This window comes from Cheilinus undulatus, linkage group 6, assembly GCF_018320785.1.
Source record: "Cheilinus undulatus linkage group 6, ASM1832078v1, whole genome shotgun sequence".
In the NCBI taxonomy this organism is placed as follows: Eukaryota; Metazoa; Chordata; class Actinopteri; order Labriformes; family Labridae; genus Cheilinus; species Cheilinus undulatus.
In genome coordinates this window covers 54,639,489-54,661,227 of record NC_054870.1, presented here as the reverse complement: position 1 = coordinate 54,661,227, position 21,739 = coordinate 54,639,489, and the positions used below count along the sequence as shown (strand labels likewise).

Sequence of the window (21,739 nt, the reverse complement as noted above, 5' to 3'; positions counted from 1 at the left end):
CCAGAAGACACTGCAGCTGGCCATGAGTCCACGTTCTTTTCTTTAAGCAGTCACATGACTGACTGATCCATCACAGGAGATTAAAGACAGCTATTTCATCCTGAAAAGTCATTTTTCATGGTTACAACCATGTATGCGTGCCCACTATCTTAAATCAGTCTTCCAGGGTTAGTTTGATCAGCTTCATGTGAGGAGAAAGTGCTTCAAACAAATCTACACCCTCCTCCACAAATAAAGGAACGGTGGGCCCCATTCCATTATTTCTGCTGTAGACTGAAAACATTTGGGTTTGACACAAAAAGATGAATACGAGACAACAGATCAACATTTCAGCTTTTATTTCCAGGTATTTACGTCTGGATCTCAGAAACAACGTAGGAGATACGGTAGCTTTGTTCTGGATGTTACTCCTGGCGTCCAGAGGATGTTGATGATGTTTTATTTGTGGAGGGAGTGTCTACTGCAGAGAAAAACTATCACAATGTCCCTAATATGAGCTATCAAGAAGCAGAGAAACTTCACGATCTTCAGACATATCTTTAACCCACAGACGGAAAGCGTTGTCTTAATTGCTCACTGATTCTTGGGAATTTGGATAAAATCCATCCCACTAAGAACAGTGCTAATTCTGTTGGAAATTAAAAACATTTTCATGAATAAAAAGAATCAAGGTTATAATCAGGGAATCCTTTGCACATATGTAAGGTTCTTTTATAGGTTTATTTTTATTTTGTATTAATTTAATGATTATATGCTGGCTCAATGCCTACAAAACCAGTTGTCCTCAGATAGGAGATAATCACTTCAACTTGATTAAAAAAACAAAAAGTAATAATTGAATTGAATAATATCTTTACCACATGAAAGAGTAAATTATAATATGTATTATTAACAGTGAGTTTTTAACAATATTTACTATTATTTTGTGGTTGCTCAAAATGTGTCGCACATATTGGTCACCACCGTCAGATATTTATAAAAAGCAATAAAATCAGGCGACTACAAGGTCAGCTACATTCCTGAGGACCCCATGTTCAAACCTTCAGCTCTACTGCAGGCTTCAAGATCACTCAAGCTCCTCTAAGTTTGATATTTCCTCTTAAACTTGTTCATATTTTTGGACTCCGCTACTGTCACAACCAAAACATGTCAACACCGTCTCTTCTGTATAAAAAATATTTGAATAGATTATGAGATAAATGTTTGCTTTTAAAGGAGAGGTCTGCAGTAGCTAGCAACAGAGGGGAAACAAGATGGCTAATGTGAACAACTCATGCATATCATGTAAAAGAGTAGGTTAATGTCACCACCGTCAGGTTTTCTGTCTGACGGTGGTGATAAAAACCTCCAGACGGTCCTAAATGGAGGCTAGAATATAATTGTTGATCACAATAAATACCAATATGACCTGTAATGTTTCATTAACCTCTTTTTATCTTCATTTATGTAATTCCTCCTATATTTCTTCTATAACGTCCATCCTAGGGGATGAGGTGTGCCTTCCCTCTCTCACTTCACTATTATGCCATGTTCATTTGGCTTACGTCATCTGGGATGCACATAGTGCACCTACTACCCACCTACATAGCATATAGCATACAATATCCCTCGCAGGCTATGCAGCAACAACATTTAACCAAATCTAACATTCACTGTAAGTTTACAGAAGAATATAATGTATTATTTTATGAGTAGGGGGCGCTAGATGGCAGTTTAAGATGATGTCAGTGGAGCATTGTACATTATTCCTGCTGGTAATGACTTTATTGTTACTATGATGATTGGATATTTGATTATATGGGGATGGGGTACTTAATAATGATATGGCTTAATTGTACTTTATATTCCTTGAAAGATGTTTATCACAGTGCTCAGTGGCCCCACTAGTTAAATAAAGTTGTTAAGAAAGGAGCCATTGACTGGAGTGGTGTACATTTCAGAAGTGTATGTTGTAATGAGGCCACTGTGGCCACCATCAGAGGGAGTTTTATTTGTTTTAAATGAAAATGCTTACAATATGTTTCTTCAGTGCTGTTGAGTTATTAAAGTAATAGTCTCTTTTAATACTAAAATATGTTTGTTAAATAAAAAAACATGACTTTTTCTATTTAGACTAAAAGTAAACATTGTATGATGTTAGATCTTTTACAGTAGTACACGTGAAACAGTATAAAAATGAACAAAAGTGAATATTCAACATTTAACAGCGTATATGTGTACTAACAATGCCAGATAATGATTTTAAAACTCTAAATACATATGAGACCAAATAAATAAAAAATAATTTGCTTTTTATTGTGTCTGACGGTGTTGACAAAAACAAAGTAATAACCGGAAAAACACCTATTTAATAAAAAAAAAAAAAACAAAATCAGGAGGTTGCACCGGTACATTGCTGAACAGCCAAGACTTTGGTCTATAATGATATACCTTCAGATTTTGTAATTTGACGTACTTTTTATTTTCAAAATTAAAACCTGTTTTATCCAAATTCCCAAGAATCAGTGTGCTCCAGTGTGTTGCCAAAACTTAGAAAAGTGGGTGGAGCTGACAGGGAGTGAGGGAAACCTTCGCCCTCTCCAGTACCGCCCACTTTTCCTGAGTTTAAATGGTGTTCAGGAGTTCGCCTGACATTTTAGACCATTAAATTACAAATGTGTACGGGCAATGACAGAGCTTTTTAGAGCTTATGTATGATAAATCTCTCTATTCCCAGCCCTAACATGGGTGGAAAGGTTTCTATGGCCCCAAGCAGCACACGAATGAGGCGCCTTCTACCAAGCCTCTTCCAAAACGGCGTTCACGTCCACCAATGATCTGTTGGGTCAATGCGGCATCTGCACATTTATGTCCATGGTCCACACCCGCCTCACTGCCTGAAGCCTGTTTATTAACCAGTCTGCTCCACCCTTACCTTCCCTGTCCCGTTACAAACCCTGAAACATAAGCTGGTCTGTCTGTTCTAGTCGACTGTAACCTTCAACAAACTGCAGAATAAACAGCTGATCACAGAACAATACATTAAACATCATTCTTTCATGGCAAAGATCACCAAAGATGGGAGTTAACTCTACTGTTAGGCCGTCTAACCCTACATCCACACACAGCAGCACTCATGGGATTCTCACTCACACAAACATGCACGCACTGTGAGGAACGAAGCAGCCACAAGGAGGAGCTAGAGGGGAACAGTGAGGAGATGACTGAAGCTGGAGGGCGGTGCAGTAAGTGGTTTAAGGCGCAAGAGCCGCAGGGGGCGGGTTAGCACGGAGAAGCACGGCTTGGCTTGGCAGGCGGCGCAGCAACTTAAAGCGAGACTGCAGCTTCGGGAGGAAGCATGGCGAGCAGATCCAATTTGGTCTGCAGCCAAAAACACTACAACAACATGACAACAATCCCTCTAAAGTGACCGGGGCGGAGCCTAACCATCACCAACAACAGTGAAGAGGAGCCAGAAGAGACCAGAGGATACTGGGACCGACCTCTGAGAGACAACAGACCAGAACTTTACTACTAAACACCCCAGAAAGACGCCAGACACCAACCTTTAACCTTTAAATGCTGTTTCCTCCTAACCTTTAACCTTTAAATGCTGTTTCCTCCTAACCTTTAACCTTTAAATGCTGTTTCCTCCTAACCTTTAACCTTTAAATGCTGTTTCCTCCTAACCTTTAACCTTTAAATGCTGTTTCCTCCTAACCTTTAACCCTTAAATGCCGTTTCCTCCTAACCTTTAACCTTTAAATGCCGTTTCCTCCTAACCTTTAACCTTTAAATGCTGTTTCCTCCTAACCTTTAACCTTTAAATGCCGTTTCCTCCTAACCTTTAACCTTTAAATGCTGTTTCCTCCTAACCTTTAACCTTTAAATGCTGTTTCCTCCTAACCTTTAACCTTTAAATGCTGTTTCCTCCTAACCTTTAACCCTTAAATGCTGTTTCCTCCTAACCTTTAACCTTTAAATGCTGTTTCCTCCTAACCTTTAACCCTTAAATGCTGTTTCCTCCTAACCTTTAACCTTTAAATGCTGTTTCCTCCTAACCTTTAACCCTTAAATGCTGTTTCCTCCTAACCTTTAACCTTTAAATGCTGTTTCCTCCTAACCTTTAACCTTTAAATGCTGTTTCCTCCTAACCTTTAACCTTTAAATGCTGTTTCCTCCTAACCGTTAAATGCTGTTTCCTCCTAACCTTTAACCTTTAAATGCCGTTTCCTCCTAACCTTTAACCTTTAAATGCTGTTTCCTCCTAACCTTTAACCTTTAAATGCTGTTTCCTCCTAACCTTTAACCTTTAAATGCTGTTTCCTCCTAACCTTTAAATGCTGTTTCCTCCTAACCTTTAACCTTTAAATGCCGTTTCCTCCTAACCTTTAACCTTTAAATGCTGTTTCCTCCTAACCTTTAACCTTTAAATGCTGTTTCCTCCTAACCTTTAACCTTTAAATGCTGTTTCCTCCTAACCTTTAACCTTTAAATGCTGTTTCCTCCTAACCTTTAACCTTTAAATGCTGTTTCCTCCTAACCTTTAACCCTTAAATGCTGTTTCCTCCTAACCTTTAACCTTTAAATGCTGTTTCCTCCTAACCTTTAACCTTTAAATGCTGTTTCCTCCTAACCTTTAACCTTTAAATGCCGTTTCCTCCTAACCTTTAACCTTTAAATGCTGTTTCCTCCTAACCTTTAACCTTTAAATGCTGTTTCCTCCTAACCGTTAAATGCTGTTTCCTCCTAACCTTTAACCTTTAAATGCTGTTTCCTCCTAACCTTTAACCTTTAAATGCTGTTTCCTCCTAACCTTTAACCCTTAAATGCTGTTTCCTCCTAACCTTTAACCTTTAAATGCTGTTTCCTCCTAACCTTTAAATGCTGTTTCCTCCTAACCTTTAACCTTTAAATGCCGTTTCCTCCTAACCTTTAACCTTTAAATGCTGTTTCCTCCTAACCTTTAACCTTTAAATGCTGTTTCCTCCTAACCTTTAACCCTTAAATGCTGTTTCCTCCTAACCTTTAACCTTTAAATGCTGTTTCCTCCTAACCTTTAACCCTTAAATGCTGTTTCCTCCTAACCTTTAACCTTTAAATGCTGTTTCCTCCTAACCTTTAACCTTTAAATGCCGTTTCCTCCTAACCTTTAACCCTTAAATGCTGTTTCCTCCTAACCTTTAACCTTTAAATGCTGTTTCCTCCTAACCTTTAACCTTTAAATGCTGTTTCCTCCTAACCTTTAACCTTTAAATGCTGTTTCCTCCTAACCTTTAACCTTTAAATGCTGTTTCCTCCTAACCTTTAACCTTTAAATGCTGTTTCCTCCTAACCTTTAACCTTTAAATGCTGTTTCCTCCTAACCTTTAACCTTTAAATGCTGTTTCCTCCTAACCTTTAACCTTTAAATGCTGTTTCCTCCTAACCTTTAACCTTTAAATGCTGTTTCCTCCTAACCTTTAACCTTTAAATGCTGTTTCCTCCTAACCTTTAACCTTTAAATGCCGTTTCCTCCTAACCTTTAACCTTTAAATGCTGTTTCCTCCTAACCTTTAACCTTTAAATGCCGTTTCCTCCTAACCTTTAACCTTTAAATGCTGTTTCCTCCTAACCTTTAACCTTTAAATGCTGTTTCCTCCTAACCTTTAACCTTTAAATGCTGTTTCCTCCTAACCTTTAACCTTTAAATGCTGTTTCCTCCTAACCGTTAAATGCTGTTTCCTCCTAACCTTTAACCTTTAAATGCCGTTTCCTCCTAACCTTTAACCTTTAAATGCTGTTTCCTCCTAACCTTTAACCTTTAAATGCTGTTTCCTCCTAACCTTTAACCTTTAAATGCTGTTTCCTCCTAACCTTTAAATGCTGTTTCCTCCTAACCTTTAACCTTTAAATGCCGTTTCCTCCTAACCTTTAACCTTTAAATGCTGTTTCCTCCTAACCTTTAACCTTTAAATGCTGTTTCCTCCTAACCTTTAACCTTTAAATGCTGTTTCCTCCTAACCTTTAACCTTTAAATGCTGTTTCCTCCTAACCTTTAACCTTTAAATGCTGTTTCCTCCTAACCTTTAACCTTTAAATGCTGTTTCCTCCTAACCTTTAACCTTTAAATGCCGTTTCCTCCTAACCTTTAACCTTTAAATGCTGTTTCCTCCTAACCTTTAACCTTTAAATGCTGTTTCCTCCTAACCTTTAAATGCTGTTTCCTCCTAACCTTTAACCTTTAAATGCTGTTTCCTCCTAACCTTTAACCTTTAAATGCTGTTTCCTCCTAACCTTTAACCCTTAAATGCTGTTTCCTCCTAACCTTTAACCTTTAAATGCTGTTTCCTCCTAACCGTTAAATGCTGTTTCCTCCTAACCTTTAACCCTTAAATGCTGTTTCCTCCTAACCTTTAACCCTTAAATGCTGTTTCCTCCTAACCTTTAACCTTTAAATGCTGTTTCCTCCTAACCTTTAACCTTTAAATGCTGTTTCCTCCTAACCTTTAACCTTTAAATGCCGTTTCCTCCTAACCTTTAACCTTTAAATGCTGTTTCCTCCTAACCTTTAACCTTTAAATGCTGTTTCCTCCTAACCTTTAAATGCTGTTTCCTCCTAACCTTTAACCTTTAAATGCTGTTTCCTCCTAACCTTTAACCTTTAAATGCTGTTTCCTCCTAACCTTTAACCTTTAAATGCTGTTTCCTCCTAACCTTTAAATGCTGTTTCCTCCTAACCTTTAACCTTTAAATGCTGTTTCCTCCTAACCTTTAACCTTTAAATGCTGTTTCCTCCTAACCTTTAACCTTTAAATGCTGTTTCCTCCTAACCTTTAACCTTTAAATGCTGTTTCCTCCTAACCTTTAAATGCTGTTTCCTCCTAACCTTTAACCTTTAAATGCTGTTTCCTCCTAACCTTTAACCTTTAAATGCTGTTTCCTCCTAACCTTTAACCTTTAAATGCTGTTTCCTCCTAACCTTTAAATGCTGTTTCCTCCTAACCTTTAAATGCTGTTTCCTCCTAACCTTTAACCTTTAAATGCCGTTTCCTCCTAACCTTTAACCTTTAAATGCCGTTTCCTCCTAACCTTTAACCTTTAAATGCCGTTTCCTCCTAACCTTTAACCTTTAAATGCCGTTTCCTCCTAACCTTTAACCTTTAAATGCTGTTTCCTCCTAACCTTTAACCTTTAAATGCCGTTTCCTCCTAACCTTTAACCTTTAAATGCCTTTAACCTTTAAATGCTGTTTCCTCCTAACCTTTAACCTTTAAATGCCGTTTCCTCCTAACCTTTAACCTTTAAATGCCGTTTCCTCCTAACCTTTAACCTTTAAATGCTGTTTCCTCCTAACCTTTAACCTTTAAATGCTGTTTCCTCCTAACCTTTAACCTTTAAATGCTGTTTCCTCCTAACCTTTAACCTTTAAATGCTGTTTCCTCCTAACCTTTAACCTTTAAATGCTGTTTCCTCCTAACCTTTAACCTTTAAATGCTGTTTCCTCCTAACCTTTAACCTTTAAATGCTGTTTCCTCCTAACCGTTAAATGCTGTTTCCTCCTAACCTTTAACCTTTAAATGCTGTACTTTTTCTGAACTTTGTGTAAGACCTCCAGAACTTCTAGTTGAAATTAAATAAATGCTGGCCTTAGCAGGTTCTTGAGGTCCATCATGAAGTGTTAAAACCTGCACAGCACTGTGTTGTTTCTGCAGAAACAGCGCCCTCTACAGCTGTTCTGTGCTGTTTACTAGTTTAGAGCGGCCATCTTTAAAAACCTAAAACTCAGGTTTTAGACTTCTCTGGCCACGAGTGTGAAAAACACTGAATCCAAAACAAAAGCTCCGGTCTCAGGAGGATGCAGATCACTGTTTTATGTTTTTAGTCACGTTTCACTTCACATCCCATGGAGCTGTAGTTTCTACAGATGCCAGTGAGAAAAGCCCTGAAAGTCCTGTAAAACAAAGTTTGAATGGTTTAGTGATTGAAGTGTTTTTGTCATGTTAGTTTCTCACTGAGCAGCCCTGAGGTCGACTCCTGGTTTAAATGTGTTTCATAAATCATTCTGGACTCAGTAGTTTGTGAATTAAGCTAACTGTTAGGGTGGACGTGTAATCAGCTGGCACAGCCAATCCCAGTCCAGATTAAGGGTTGTAAACATTAAACACCTTCACTAGCATCACAGAAACTCAGATCTGCACTGGGAGGCATCCTCCTTTTTGAACGCAGCATCTTTGCCCTGAACAATTTAGCCCCCTGGAATAAAAGCAAGAAAAAGGTTTATGCAAGAAAGGCCAACTGAAGCTGTTTCCTGTGAACCTCCACAGTCTGGCTTTATTCTGAACAGATGTCTGTTTGTTTAGATGAGATGATGGAGAGTCTCAGAACCAGACTCCAGAATCAAGCAGCTCAGATATGTGGAGTCCTCAGGTCCTCAGGGAGCCAGCTTTCAATCTCCAGCCCTTTTCATTGGCTCCCAACCTGGGGTCCGGCACTTTTGGAGGGGGTGCCCAAGGTCTCAGGGGGTCTGGAGGAACCGGTCTGCTCTGATGTTGTCAAAATCAGATGTGCACATTTTTTTAAAACCGCCATTAGAGACATGAGGTACAACGGTGTGTTAGGACAACCCTTAAAGATTTAAAAATAGACTCTGTTCATTTCTGATTTTAAAAAACTCAATATTTCTGAGATCATAGTGGTTTTTCACAAGAAAGCACACCCAGGATTTCAGAGGTTGAAAGGCTGTGTCCTCTGGACCAGTGAGGTGGTCTGCAGTTCTGATGATTCTACAGCAGACTTCACCGTTCAACAACCTGAGGAGGAAAGCTGCTGCAGAAAACCACTGCTTTATCGAAAACTGGACTTTATTAAACCGGACTACAGTTCTCCAACACCTGGGGGATTTCTGCACGTTTTACACTTTTCTGGCCTTTTGGGTCACCAAAAAGAACTCCTGAAAACCAAACTACTCAGAAACTAACAGGCTAGCATCACAAATCAACAAGAAGAAGTCTGAACCAGGTCAACGTCAGCCACTGAGGAGAAGCTGAACTCCCTATGGACCGTTAACCCTTAGTTCTCCATCCTGCCCCTGACAGACCAAAGAACCTGAACACAAGAGTCAGAGTGGAGACACGTCCAAGCTCCACAGAGAGATCAGATAAAACCACAAACCCAGCTGAAACTCTCCTCTCAAAGCGTCTAGTGTGCTAATGCATCAGTGACAACACTCACACACATGGAACATTTAATAAAGCTGAACATCAACAAGCACAGAGAGAGAAGAGACAGAGGAAGGAGAGGAAGAGGAGGGACCAGGGAAAGGGCACGGCCATGTTCACAGAGAGCGAGAGAGCGAGAGAGAGAGAGAGAGAGAGAGAGAGAGCAGGAGCAGTCAGGCCCCAGAGCTCGGAGATTCTCCGACTAAGCCACAGAAATAATACTAGCACAGAGGGTGGGGGGTGAGAGAGCTGAGTTAGAGGAGAGAGAGTCGTCCTCTCTCTGGTTAGCAGGTAGAGGAGGATTGTGGGTAAACTGGGACATTAGTGTCATTAAGCTCAGAGGGGTCCTGCTCTGCTAACGGTCTACACTCCTTTTAAGAAATCTCAGTTTGAACCATTGACTGTATATTAAGATGGACGGGACAACAGAGTCCTGGACTCCCCTAGACTCTGGTCTCTGTCCTGAACTCCCCTAGACTCTGGTCTCAGTCCTAGACTCCTCTAGACTCTGGTCTCAGTCCTAGACTCCTCTAGACTCTGGTCTCAGTCCTAGACTCCTCTAGACTCTGGTCTCAGTCCTAGACTCCCCTAGACTCTGGTCCCAGTCCTAGACTCCCCTAGACTCTGGTCTCAGTCCTGGACTCCTCTAGACTCTGGTCTCAGTCCTAGACTCCTCTAGACTCTGGTCTCAGTCCTAGACTCCTCTAGACTCTGGTCTCAGTCTAGACTCCTCTAGACTCTGGTCTCTGTCCTGGACTCCCCTAGACTCTGGTCTCTGTCCTGGACTCCCCTAGTCTCTGGTCTCAGTCCTAGACTCCTCTAGACTCTGGTCTCAGTCCTAGACTCCTCTAGACTCTGGTCTCAGTCCTAGACTGGGGTCAGTGTAGCAGTCATCGTGTGTGTGCAGGTTAGACAGGTGGAGTTTGTTGACACTTTCAGAAAAACCAGAATCACTTTGGACTCCTTCAGTCTACCATCCAGCTCTCTTCTGTACTAATCCAGGCTTCAGTTCCTATTACTAGAGAAAAATATAGGCGGGGCTGGGGGGGGGGGTCCATGTTAACATACAGGAAATGGCTTCCCTGTGGGCGGGGCTTGTGTTTGTGCCATGACTATTATGGTGGAGGGGGCATCCTTTCAGACCACCTACCCAGAGTTGTCCTTGCTCTCCGGCTCCACCTCGCCCTCCGGTTTCACATTCTCCGTGCCGAGGCGATCAGTCGATGATCCCTCGTCTGCGTCGCCCTTCAGCTGGGAGTCATCCTCATCATCCTCTTCGTTTCCGCTCTCCTTCTCCTCCTTCTGCGATGGTTCAGACTCCGGTTTGGTTCGGCTCACATCAGGTTTCTCTTCCTGTGAGCGGACAGAGATGTTAGTACACTAAAGTCCTTCTAAAGCAGAGGCAGAGATGTTAGTACTCTAAAGTCCTTCTAAAGCAGAGATGTCAGTACACTAAAGTCCTTCTAAAGCAGAGATGTCAGTACACTAAAGTCCTTCTAAAGCAGAGATGTCAGTACACTAAAGTCCTTCTAAAGCAGAGATGTCAGTACACTAAAGTCCTTCTGAAGCAGAGATGTCAGTACACTAAAGTCCTTCTAAAGCAGAGATGTCAGTACACTAAAGTCCTTCTGAAGCAGAGATGTCAGTACACTAAAGTCCTTCTAAAGCAGAGATGTTAGTACTCTAAAGTCCTTCTGAAGCAGAGATGTTAGTACTCTAAAGTCCTTCTGAAGCAGAGATGTTAGTACACTAAAGTCCTTCTAAAGCAGAGATGTCAGTACACTAAAGTCCTTCTAAAGCAGAGATGTTAGTACACTAAAGTCCTTCTAAAGCAGAGATGTCAGTACACTAAAGTCCTTCTAAAGCAGAGATGTCAGTACACTAAAGTCCTTCTAAAGCAGAGATGTCAGTACACTAAAGTCCTTCTAAAGCAGAGATGTCAGTACACTAAAGTCCTTCTAAAGCAGAGATGTCAGTACACTAAAGTCCTTCTAAAGCAGAGATGTCAGTACACTAAAGTCCTTCTGAAGCAGAGATGTTAGTACACTAAAGTCCTTCTAAAGCAGAGGCAGAGATCACTTTAACCAAAAGCACCTTGCAGACCACAGATGGTGGACTACACATCTCTAGTTCTTCTTGAGGTTTCTGCTCTTCAGAGGTGGAGGATGTTGCAGCTGCTCCTCCTGCCTCCCCCTCAGACTTCACCTCCCCCTTTGGAGCCTGTTTCAGAGGGAGGTCCATCCTGAAGGTGATGGCAGTGGATGTGCAGTACTCCTCGAATCCGTACAAGTACCTGGAGGTCAAAACATTTCATCAACAAATCCAGAAAGTCTAGTGCTGGTCCTACAGATGCACACATCCCCATCAAACAATGCTAGAGCTAAACTGCAGAGACAGAAGCGGAGTTTATTCCTAAACAAGGAGAGAAAATGTCCTGGAGTTGATAAAACAGAAGACCAACCGTCTGTCAGAGCCTAAAGTTAGAGCTGAGTAGAGTTAAAGTTGGAGCAGCCACGAGGCGGCGTCTCTACGTACTTGCGATAAGCACATTTGACGTTGTAGCCGGCAGCTGAGTTCAGGATGGGGATTCCCAGATCCTGGTAGACCTGCTTCCAAACGGAGCCGCTTTCAATCTGTAGACAAGAACAGAGGAAGTGGAGGTCTAGAGTCAGTCCAGACAGGTGCAGCCATCAGACGACACAACAGAGACTTTCAAGGATCGCTCACATTGTCAAAGCCTCCCAGTTTGTGGACCAGCCTGTAGAGCTTGAAGAGGTTCAGGTTCCTGTAGCCCAGAACAGGCCGCTTGTTGATGGGGGTCCCTGAGAGGGAAAAACCAGACAAAGATTGTGATTCAGTGGGAAAACAGCTAAAGATAAAACTGGAACATGACTAGAACTCTAAAGAGCTGCCTTACAGTCACTGAATATACAAATCTGCTAAAAAAGACTCCCGACACTTCAGTCCTGCTTCATCCTGATGCTACTGTCCATTCATTTTTATCCTCATTCATCTACACTCAGCACCCCATCATAACAAAGAGGAAACAGACATTTCTACAAATTTATGAAAAATTATAAACGTAAACGTCACCCTGACATCAGGATTCAGAGCCTTTAGTAAATGTAGCTCAGGTTCCTCCATGTCTCTGGTCTCTGCTGAGATGTTTCTACACCTTGACTGGAGCCCACCTGTGCTAAATTAACCTGATTGGACATGATTCTAAAGCCCCGCCCCTCTCTATAGGAGGTCTCACAGCTGACAATGATATCAGAGCAGAAACCAAGGGTCAAAGGTCAGAGGAGCTCAGAGACAGGATTGTTGACAGGCACAGATCTGGGGAAGACTACAGAAGCATTTCTGCTGCTCTGAAGGTTCCAGAGAGACCAGTGGCCTCCAGAATTCTGGACCAACCAGGACTCTTCTAGAGCTGGTCACCATCGGGGGAGAAGGACCTTAGTGAGAACCTGATGGTCCCTCTGACTGAGCTCCAGAGATCTCAACCATCACTGCAGTCTTCCACTGATCTGGGCTTTATGGAGGAGAGGAGGGATAGAGACTCTCCTCGGTGAGAAACAGGAAAGACCTGAAGGACTCTGAGAAACCAGATTCTCTGGTCTGATGAAACCTAGCTTGAACGGTTTGGTCTTGATTCTAAACGTTATGTCTGGAGGAAACCAGTATTATCCCATGGTGGTGGCAGCATCCTGCTGTGGGGGTGTTGCTCAGCAGCAGGGACTAGGAGACTGGTCAGAGTTGAGGTACAGAGATATCCACAATGAAAACCTTTTCCATAGTCCTGAGGACCTCAGACGGGACTGAAAGTTCACCTTCCAACATGACAATGACCCAAAGACCACAGGAGTTGACTAGAGATGACTCTGAATGTCCTAGAGGGGCCCAGAACCCTGACCTGAACCCTGTCCAACATCTCTGGACCAGAAGACGTCTGTTCACCAACAGTCCCCGTCCATCCTGACTGAGCTGGAGAGGATTTGCTAAGAAGAGCAGCAGAAATCCCAGATCCAGATGTGAAAGCTTGTTGGTTCATATTTAAAAAGACTGGAGTCTGGAACCACTGAGCTCTAAGGACTGACTAAAGGATCTAAGCAGTTACAATCAATGTGATATTTCAGGTTTTTATTTTCATACAGGAGTTTCTAAAACTCTGGTTTCACTTTGTCATGATGGTTGAGAGAGTAGAGTAATGAGACAAACAGTAAAAGTGAATACTGCAGTGAATCCAGTGAACTTTGACCTTATAAAGGTGGTCTATTAGAAAGTCTCAGCAGAGCATGGAGAAATATGTAACTGCAGCTATAATAATGTTGAAAAGAACAAATAATTTAAAGTTTGAGCATTTCTACTGAAACAAAGGATATATAACACAGGCGTTATAATAAATAATTAAACTACATCCCTCTGGTCCTGGAACACTTGGACTAAACTCTGAGCATCATCAAACTTCTCAGACATTTAACCACCAGGATCAGATTTGCCAGTGTCTTAGACTCTCCATTATCAGTCATGAATAAATGTGAACTAAGCGACACTAAAAACACTAAAGCAGGTTGTTCAGAAACAAAGATGAAGCTCTCATCCTCACCGCGGTCTTCCATGAACTTGTAGAGCTGCTGTAGGAAGTTCTCCCTCTCCTCTGGGAACGGCTCCACCTCCTCCTGCAGACACAAACACACGTTCATGCTCTCTGCTGTTTATCTGGACTCTGTCACATTAAGAGCCTGTGTGGACATCCTCATCTACCTCTTCCTCCTCGCCGCTGGCATCTTCTTCCTGCTCCTCCTCCTCTTCCTCATCATCATCCTCACTACTGGAGCTCTCTTCTTTCACTTCCGTTTTCCAGGCGCTCGGAACCACAAAGTGCTGCAAGAACTCCAAGGCTGCGTCCAGCGCTGAAACACACAAATACAGATTATTAGGATGAAACGGTAGAAGTAGAGGTGCAGATGATTCTTGGCTGCTGTGTTCTTATCTGCAAAGATAAAACAATTGTTCTGATTCCTAATGAAAGCAAACACACTCTCAGGTTACAGAGAGCATCAGGAATCAGAAGGAACATAAAGCTGACGGTGTAAATGTCAAACCTTTAAACCTCCAATCATCTGCTTCTTGTTGTGAGGATGTAAAGGCTGTCAGTAGGGCTGGGAAAATACCTAACTCTATTCAGTGTAGCTTCAAACAGATCAAAGATAAGACACTGGTAACGCTCACTAAAAAAGTCTGTTTAAAGTTACCTAGAATCATGTCAGAGATTCTAATTCTAAAAGTGTGACCACCATCAGATCATCTTCACAGTAACAAACACTTCAGACACAGAGGTGAGGAACTGGATCTCTACCTTTCAGGTGCAGGTCCCTGAATATTATAAACAGCGTCTGTGCTGGTCCAAAAAAAACTACCTTTAGCTGCCTCGCATGCTTTCTTAGCTCTATAGAAACAGAGCCACATACAAAAATAGGAGTGAATAAAAGCCTTTAAGACGTTAACATGAAGAAATCATCAGCATGAAAGTCTGTGAGGAGGGCTGCAGCAGGAGCATCCATCCTCAGAGTCACAGGTGGGTTTACGCAGCGTCTAACCAGCCGGCCAGATGCTTGTTTTACGCTTCTAATGCAGAAAATATCACAGTAGTGAGTCAACCACCTGTGAACACCACGCCTGGTGATACAGAGCTGCTTCCCAACTGTAATTATAGAGGAGGAGAGAGCTCTGCAGCAGAAAAACGGGGGCACTTTATAAAAAGCCTGCTGAGGACTTCAAATAAAAATAGACTGGAGTGTGACAGCAGCGCTCTGCCGCTGCATCCCCACAACAAAAACTAAACTCCTATTCCTCCTCTCTGATTGGCTGCAACCCACTCCCACAGCAACAGAGCGGCCCACAGAGGTCCAGGCCGAGGGTGAGCAGTTGAACCATTATCGATGCGTAGATGAATCAGAACAAAAACTAGCTCGGGACATTAGCGGGGACTGCAGACCACCATGTGGCTCTGGTAAAGAAGCAGCCTGGGTTTGGAGACCCACATGGGAGAAGAGGTTTAGAACAACCTTAGGAGCTTTAGTATGGTAGCTTAAGTATGGTAGCTTTAATACTGTAGCTTTAGTATGGTAGCTTTAATATGGTAGCTTTAGTATGGTAGCTTTAATACTGTAGCTTTAGTATGGTAGCTTTAATACTGTAGCTTTAGTATGGTAGTTTTAATATGGTAGCTTTAATACTGTAGCTTTAGTATGGTAGTTTTAATATGGTAGCTTTAGTATGGTAGCTTTAATACTGTAGCTTTAGTATGGTAGCTTTAGTATGGTAGCTTTAATACTGTAGCTTTAGTATGGTAGCTTTAATATGGTAGCTTTAGTATGGTAGCTTTAATACTGTAGCTTTAGTATGGTAGCTTTAGTATGGTAGCTTTAATACTGTAGCTTTAGTATGGTAGCTTTAGTATGGTAGCTTTAATACAGAAGCTTTAGTATGTTAGCTTTAATACAGTAGCTTTAGTATGGTAGCTTTAGTATGGTAGCTTTAATACTGTAGCTTTAGTATGGTAGCTTTAGTATGGTAGCTTTAATATGGTAGCTTTAATACTGTAGCTTTAGTATGGTAGCTTTAGTATGGTAGCTTTAATACAGAAGCTTTAGTATAGTAGCTTTAATATGGTAGCTTTAGTATGGTAGCTTTAGTATGGTAGCTTAAATACTGCAGCTTTAGTATGGTAGCTTTAGTATGGTAGCTTTAATATGGTAGCTTTAGTATGGTAGCTTTAATATGGTAGCTTTAGTATGGTAGCTTTAATACTGTAGCTTTAGTATGGTAGCTTTAATATGGTAGCTTTAGTATGGTAGCTTTAATACTGTAGCTTAAGTATGGTAGCTTTAATAGGGTAGCTTTAGTATGGTAGCTTTAATACTGTAGCTTTAGTATGGTAGCTTTAATAGGGTAGCTTTAGTATGGTAGCTTTAGTATGGTAGCTTTAATACTGTAGCTTAAGTATGGTAGCTTTAATAGGGTAGCTTTAGTATGGTAGCTTTAATATGGTAGCTTTAGTATGGTAGCTTTAATACAGAAGCTTTAGTATAGTAGCTTTAATATGGTAGCTTTAGTATGGTAGCTTTAGTATGGTAGCTTAAATACTGCAGCTTTAGTATGGTAGCTTTAGTATGGTAGCTTTAGTATGGTAGCTTTAGTATGGTAGCTTTAATACTGTAGCTTTAGTATAGTAGCTTTAATATGGTAGCTTTAGTATGTTAGCTTTAGTATGGTAGCTTAAATACTGCAGCTTTAGTATGGTAGCTTTAGTATGGTAGCTTTAATATGGTAGCTTTAGTATGGTAGCTTTAATATGGTAGCTTTAGTATGGTAGCTTTAATACTGTAGCTTTAGTATGGTAGCTTTAATATAGTAGCTTTAGTATGGTAGCTTTAATACTGTAGCTTAAGTATGGTAGCTTTAATAGGGTAGCTTTAGTATGGTAGCTTTAATACTGTAGCTTTAGTATGGTAGCTTTAATAGGGTAGCTTTAGTATGGTAGCTTTAGTATGGTAGCTTTAGTATGGTAGCTTTAATACTGTAGCTTTAGTATGGTAGCTTTAGTATGGTAGCTTTAATACAGAAGCTTTAGTATAGTAGCTTTAATATGGTAGCTTTAGTATGGTAGCTTTAGTATGGTAGCTTAAATACAGTAGCTTTAGTATGGTAGCTTTAATACAGTAGCTTTAGTATGGTAGCTTTAATACTGTAGCTTTAGTATGGTAGCTTTAGTGTGGTAGCTTTAGTATGGTATTTTTAGTATGGTAGCTTATATATGTTAGCTTTAGTATGGTAGCTTTAATAGGGTAGCTTTAGTATGGCAGCTTTAGTATGGTAGCTTTAGTATGGTAGCTTTTATATGGTAGCTTTAGTATGGTAGCTAAGTATGGTAGCTTTAGTATGGTAGCTTTTATATGGTAGCTTTAGTATGGTAGCTTTAATACGCTAGCTTTAGTATGGTTGCGTTTATATGGTAGCTTTAATACGGTAGCTTTAGTATGGTAGCTTTAATACTGTAGATCTCATATGGTAGCTTTAGTATGATGGCTTAAGTATGGTAGCTTTAATACGCTAGCTTTAGTATGGTTGCTTTTATATGGTAGCTTTAATACGGTAGCTTTAGTATGGTAGCTTTAATATGGTAGCTTTAATACGGTAGCTTTAGTATGGTAGCTTTAGTATGGTAGCCTTAATACAGAAGCTTTAGTATAGTAGCTTTAATATGGTAGCTTTAGTATGGTAGCTTTAGTATGGTAGCTTAAATACTGCAGCTTTAGTATGGTAGCTTTAGTATGGTAGCTTTAATACTGTAGCTTTAGTATGGTAGTTTTAATATGGTAGCTTTAATACTGTAGCTTTAGTATGGTAGTTTTAATATGGTAGCTTTAGTATGGTAGCTTTAATACTGTAGCTTTAGTATGGTAGCTTTAGTATGGTAGCTTTAATACTGTAGCTTTAGTATGGTAGCTTTAATATGGTAGCTTTAGTATGGTAGCTTTAATACTGTAGCTTTAGTATGGTAGCTTTAGTATGGTAGCTTTAATACTGTAGCTTTAGTATGGTAGCTTTAGTATGGTAGCTTTAATACAGAAGCTTTAGTATGTTAGCTTTAATACAGTAGCTTTAGTATGGTAGCTTTAGTATGGTAGCTTTAATACTGTAGCTTTAGTATGGTAGCTTTAGTATGGTAGCTTTAATATGGTAGCTTTAATACTGTAGCTTTAGTATGGTAGCTTTAGTATGGTAGCTTTAATTTAATGGCTTTAGTATGGTAGCTTTAGTATGGTGGCTTTAGTATGGTGGCTTTAGTATGGTGGCTGGTGGCTTTAGTATGGGTAGCTTTAATATGGTAGCTTTAGTATGGTGGCTTTAATATGGTGGCTTTAGTATGGTGGCTTTAATGCTGTGGCTTTAGTATGGTAGCTTTAATATGGTAGCTTTAGTATGGTAGCTTTAATACTGTGGCTTAAGTATGGTAGCTTTAATGGGGAGCTTTAGTATGGTGGCTTTAATGCTGTAGCTTTAGTATGGTGGCTTTAATGGGCTTTAGTATGGTAGCTTTAGTATGGTAGCTTTAATACTGTAGCTTAAGTATGGTAGCTTTAATAGGGTAGCTTTAGTATGGTAGCTTTAATATGGTAGCTTTAGTATGGTAGCTTTAGTATGGTAGCTTTAATACAGAAGCTTTAGTATAGTAGCTTTAATATGGTAGCTTTAGTATGGTAGCTTTAGTATGGTAGCTTAAATACTGCAGCTTTAGTATGGTAGCTTTAGTATGGTAGCTTTAGTATGGTAGCTTTAATACTGTAGCTTTAGTATAGTAGCTTTAATATGGTAGCTTTAGTATGTTAGCTTTAGTATGGTAGCTTAAATACTGCAGCTTTAGTATGGTAGCTTTAATACTGTAGCTTTAGTATGGTAGCTTTAGTATGGTAGCTTTAATATGGTAGCTTTAATACTGTAGCTTTAGTATGGTAGCTTTAGTATGGTAGCTTTAATACAGAAGCTTTAGTATAGTAGCTTTAATATGGTAGCTTTAGTATGGTAGCTTTAGTATGGTAGCTAAATGCTGCAGCTTTAGTATGGTGGCTTTAGTATGGTAGCTTTAATATGGTAGCTTTAGTATGGTAGCTAATATGGTGGCTTTAGTATGGTGGCTTTAATGCTGTGGCTTTAGTATGGTGGCTTTAATGGTAGCTTTAGTATGGTAGCTTTAATACTGTAGCTTAAGTATGGTAGCTTTAATGGGGTAGCTTTAGTATGGTGGCTTTAATACTGTGGCTTTAGTATGGTGGCTTTAATGGGATTGGCTTTAGTATGGTAGCTTTAGTATGGTAGCTTTAATGCTGTGGCTTTAAGTATGGTAGCTTTAATGGGGTGGCTTTAGTATGGTAGCTTTAATATGGTGGCTTTAGTATGGTAGCTTTAGTATGGTGGCTTTAAATGGCAGAGCTTTAGTATAGTAGCTTTAATATGGTAGCTTTAGTATGGTGGCTTTAGTATGGTGGCTTAATATGCTGCAGCTTTAGTATGGTAGCTTTAGTATGGTGGCTTTAGTATGGTGGCTTTAGTATGGTGGCTTTAATACTGTAGCTTTAGTATAGTAGCTTTAATATGGTGGCTTTAGTATGTTGGCTTTAGTATGGTGGCTAAAATGCTGCAGCTTTAGTATGGTAGCTTTAGTATGGTGGCTTTAATATGGTGGCTTTAGTATGGTAGCTTTAATATGGTGGCTTTAGTATGGTAGCTTTAATGCTGTGGCTTTAGTATGGTAGCTTTAATATAGTGGCTTTAGTATGGTAGCTTTAATACTGTAGCTTTAGTATGGTAGCTTTAATGGGGTGGCTTTAGTATGGTGGCTTTAATGCTGTAGCTTTAGTATGGTAGCTTTAATGGGGTAGCTTTAGTATGGTGGCTTTAGTATGGTGGCTTTAGTATGGTGGCTTTAATGCTGTAGCTTTAGTATGGTAGCTTTAGTATGGTGAGCTTTAATACAGAGCTTTAGTATAGTAGCTTTAATATGGTAGCTTTAGTATGGTGGCTTTAGTATGGTGGCTTAAATGCAGTAGCTTTAGTATGGTGGCTTTAATGCAGTGGCTTTAGTATGGTGGCTTTAATGCTGTGGCTTTAGTATGGTAGCTTTAGTGTGGTAGCTTTAGTATGGTATTTTTAGTATGGTAGCTTATATATGTTGGCTTTAGTATGGTGGCTTTAATGGGGCTTTAGTATGGCAGCTTTAGTATGGTAGCTTTAGTATGGTAGCTTTTATATGGTGGCTTTAGTATGGTAGCTAAGTATGGTGGCTTTAGTATGGTGGCTTTTATATGGTAGCTTTAGTATGGTAGCTTTAATACGCTGGCTTTAGTATGGTTCTTTATATGGTAGCTTTAATACGGTAGCTTTAGTATGGTAGCTTTAATACTGTAGATCTCATATGGTAGCTTTAGTATGATGGCTTAAGTATGGTAGCTTTAATGCTAGCTTTAGTATGGTTGCTTTATATGGTAGCTTTAATATGGTAGCTTTAGTATGGTAGCTTTAATATGGTAGCTTTAATGGTGGCTTTAATATGGTAGCTTTAATACAGTGGCTTTAGTATGGTGGGTTTAATACTGTAGCTTTAGTATGGTAGCTTTAGTATGGTAGCTTTAGTATGGTAGTTTTAGTATGGTGGCTTTAATACGGTGGCTTTAGTATGGTAGCTTTAATATTGGCTTTAGTATGGTAGCTTTTAGATGGTAGCTTTAGTATGGTAGATTAGTATGGTAACTTTATTATGGTAGCTTTAATATGGTAGCTTTAATAGGGTAGCTTTAGTATGGTAGCTTTAGTATGGTAGCTTTAATACTGTAGCTTAAGTATGGTAGCTTTAATAGGGTAGCTTTAGTATGGTAGCTTTAATACTGTAGCTTTAGTATGGTAGCTTTAATATGGCAGCTTTAGTATGGTAGCTTTAATATGGTAGCTTTAGTATGGTAGCTTTAAAACTGTAGCTTTAGTATGGTAGCTTTATTATGGTAGCTTTAGTATGGTAGCTTTAATATGGTAGCTTTAGTATGGTAGCTTAAATACTGTAGCTTTCATATGGTAGCTTTAGTATGGTAGCTTTAATACTGTAGCTTTAGTATGATAGCTTTAGTATGGTAGCTTTAGTATGGTAGCTTTGATACTGTAGCTTTAGTATGGTAGCTTTAATATGGTAGCTTTAGTATGGTAGCTTTAGTATGGTAGCTTTAAAACTGTAGCTTTAGTATGGTAGCTTTAGTATGGAAGCTTTAGTATGGTAGCTTTAATACAGTAGCTTTAATATGGTAGCTTTAGTATGGTAGCTTTAGTATGGTAGCTTTAATACTGTAGCTTTAGTATGGTAGCTTTAATATGGTAGCTTTAGTATGGTAGCTTTAATACTGTAGCTTTAGTATGGTAGCTTTAATAGGGTAGCTTTAGTATGGTAGCTTTAGTATGGTAGCTTTAGTATGGTAGCTTTAATACTGTAGCTTTAGTATGGTAGCTTTAGTATGGTAGCTTTAATACAGAAGCTTTAGTATAGTAGCTTTAATATGGTAGCTTTAGTATGGTAGCTTTAGTATGGTAGCTTAAATACAGTAGCTTTAGTATGGTAGCTTTAATACAGTAGCTTTAGTATGGTAGCTTTAATACTGTAGCTTTAGTATGGTAGCTTTAGTGTGGTAGCTTTAGTATGGTATTTTTAGTATGGTAGCTTATATATGTTAGCTTTAGTATGGTAGCTTTAATAGGGTAGCTTTAGTATGGCAGCTTTAGTATGGTAGCTTTAGTATGGTAGCTTTTATATGGTAGCTTTAGTATGGTAGCTAAGTATGGTAGCTTTAGTATGGTAGCTTTATATGGTAGCTTTAGTATGGTAGCTTTAATCGCTAGCTTTAGTATGGTTGCTTTATATGGTGGCTTTAATACGGTGGCTTTAGTATGGTAGCTTTAAGACTGTAGATCTCATATGGTAGCTTTAGTATGATGGCTTAAGTATGGTAGCTTTA

At 39.8% G+C, this 21,739-nt stretch overlaps 1 protein-coding gene across 5 annotated transcripts in view; it reads right to left on the bottom strand.

Annotated features, from left to right (window-relative positions):
• The window catches only part of arid4b (AT-rich interaction domain 4B), a 116,133-nt gene that overhangs the window by 18,858 nt on the left and 75,536 nt on the right, over nucleotides 1–21,739 (bottom strand). For all 5 annotated transcript variants that reach the window (XM_041789208.1, XM_041789211.1, XM_041789213.1 and 2 more), the window contains exons 11-16: nucleotides 13,944–14,092; nucleotides 13,786–13,858; nucleotides 11,907–12,001; nucleotides 11,715–11,812; nucleotides 11,274–11,472; nucleotides 10,330–10,532 (exon numbers count right to left, since the gene is read on the bottom strand). In XM_041789208.1, the coding sequence (XP_041645142.1) occupies nucleotides 10,330–10,532; nucleotides 11,274–11,472; nucleotides 11,715–11,812; nucleotides 11,907–12,001; nucleotides 13,786–13,858; nucleotides 13,944–14,092 (817 nt within the window). The remainder of the gene's footprint in view (nucleotides 1–10,329; nucleotides 10,533–11,273; nucleotides 11,473–11,714; nucleotides 11,813–11,906; nucleotides 12,002–13,785; nucleotides 13,859–13,943; nucleotides 14,093–21,739) is intronic.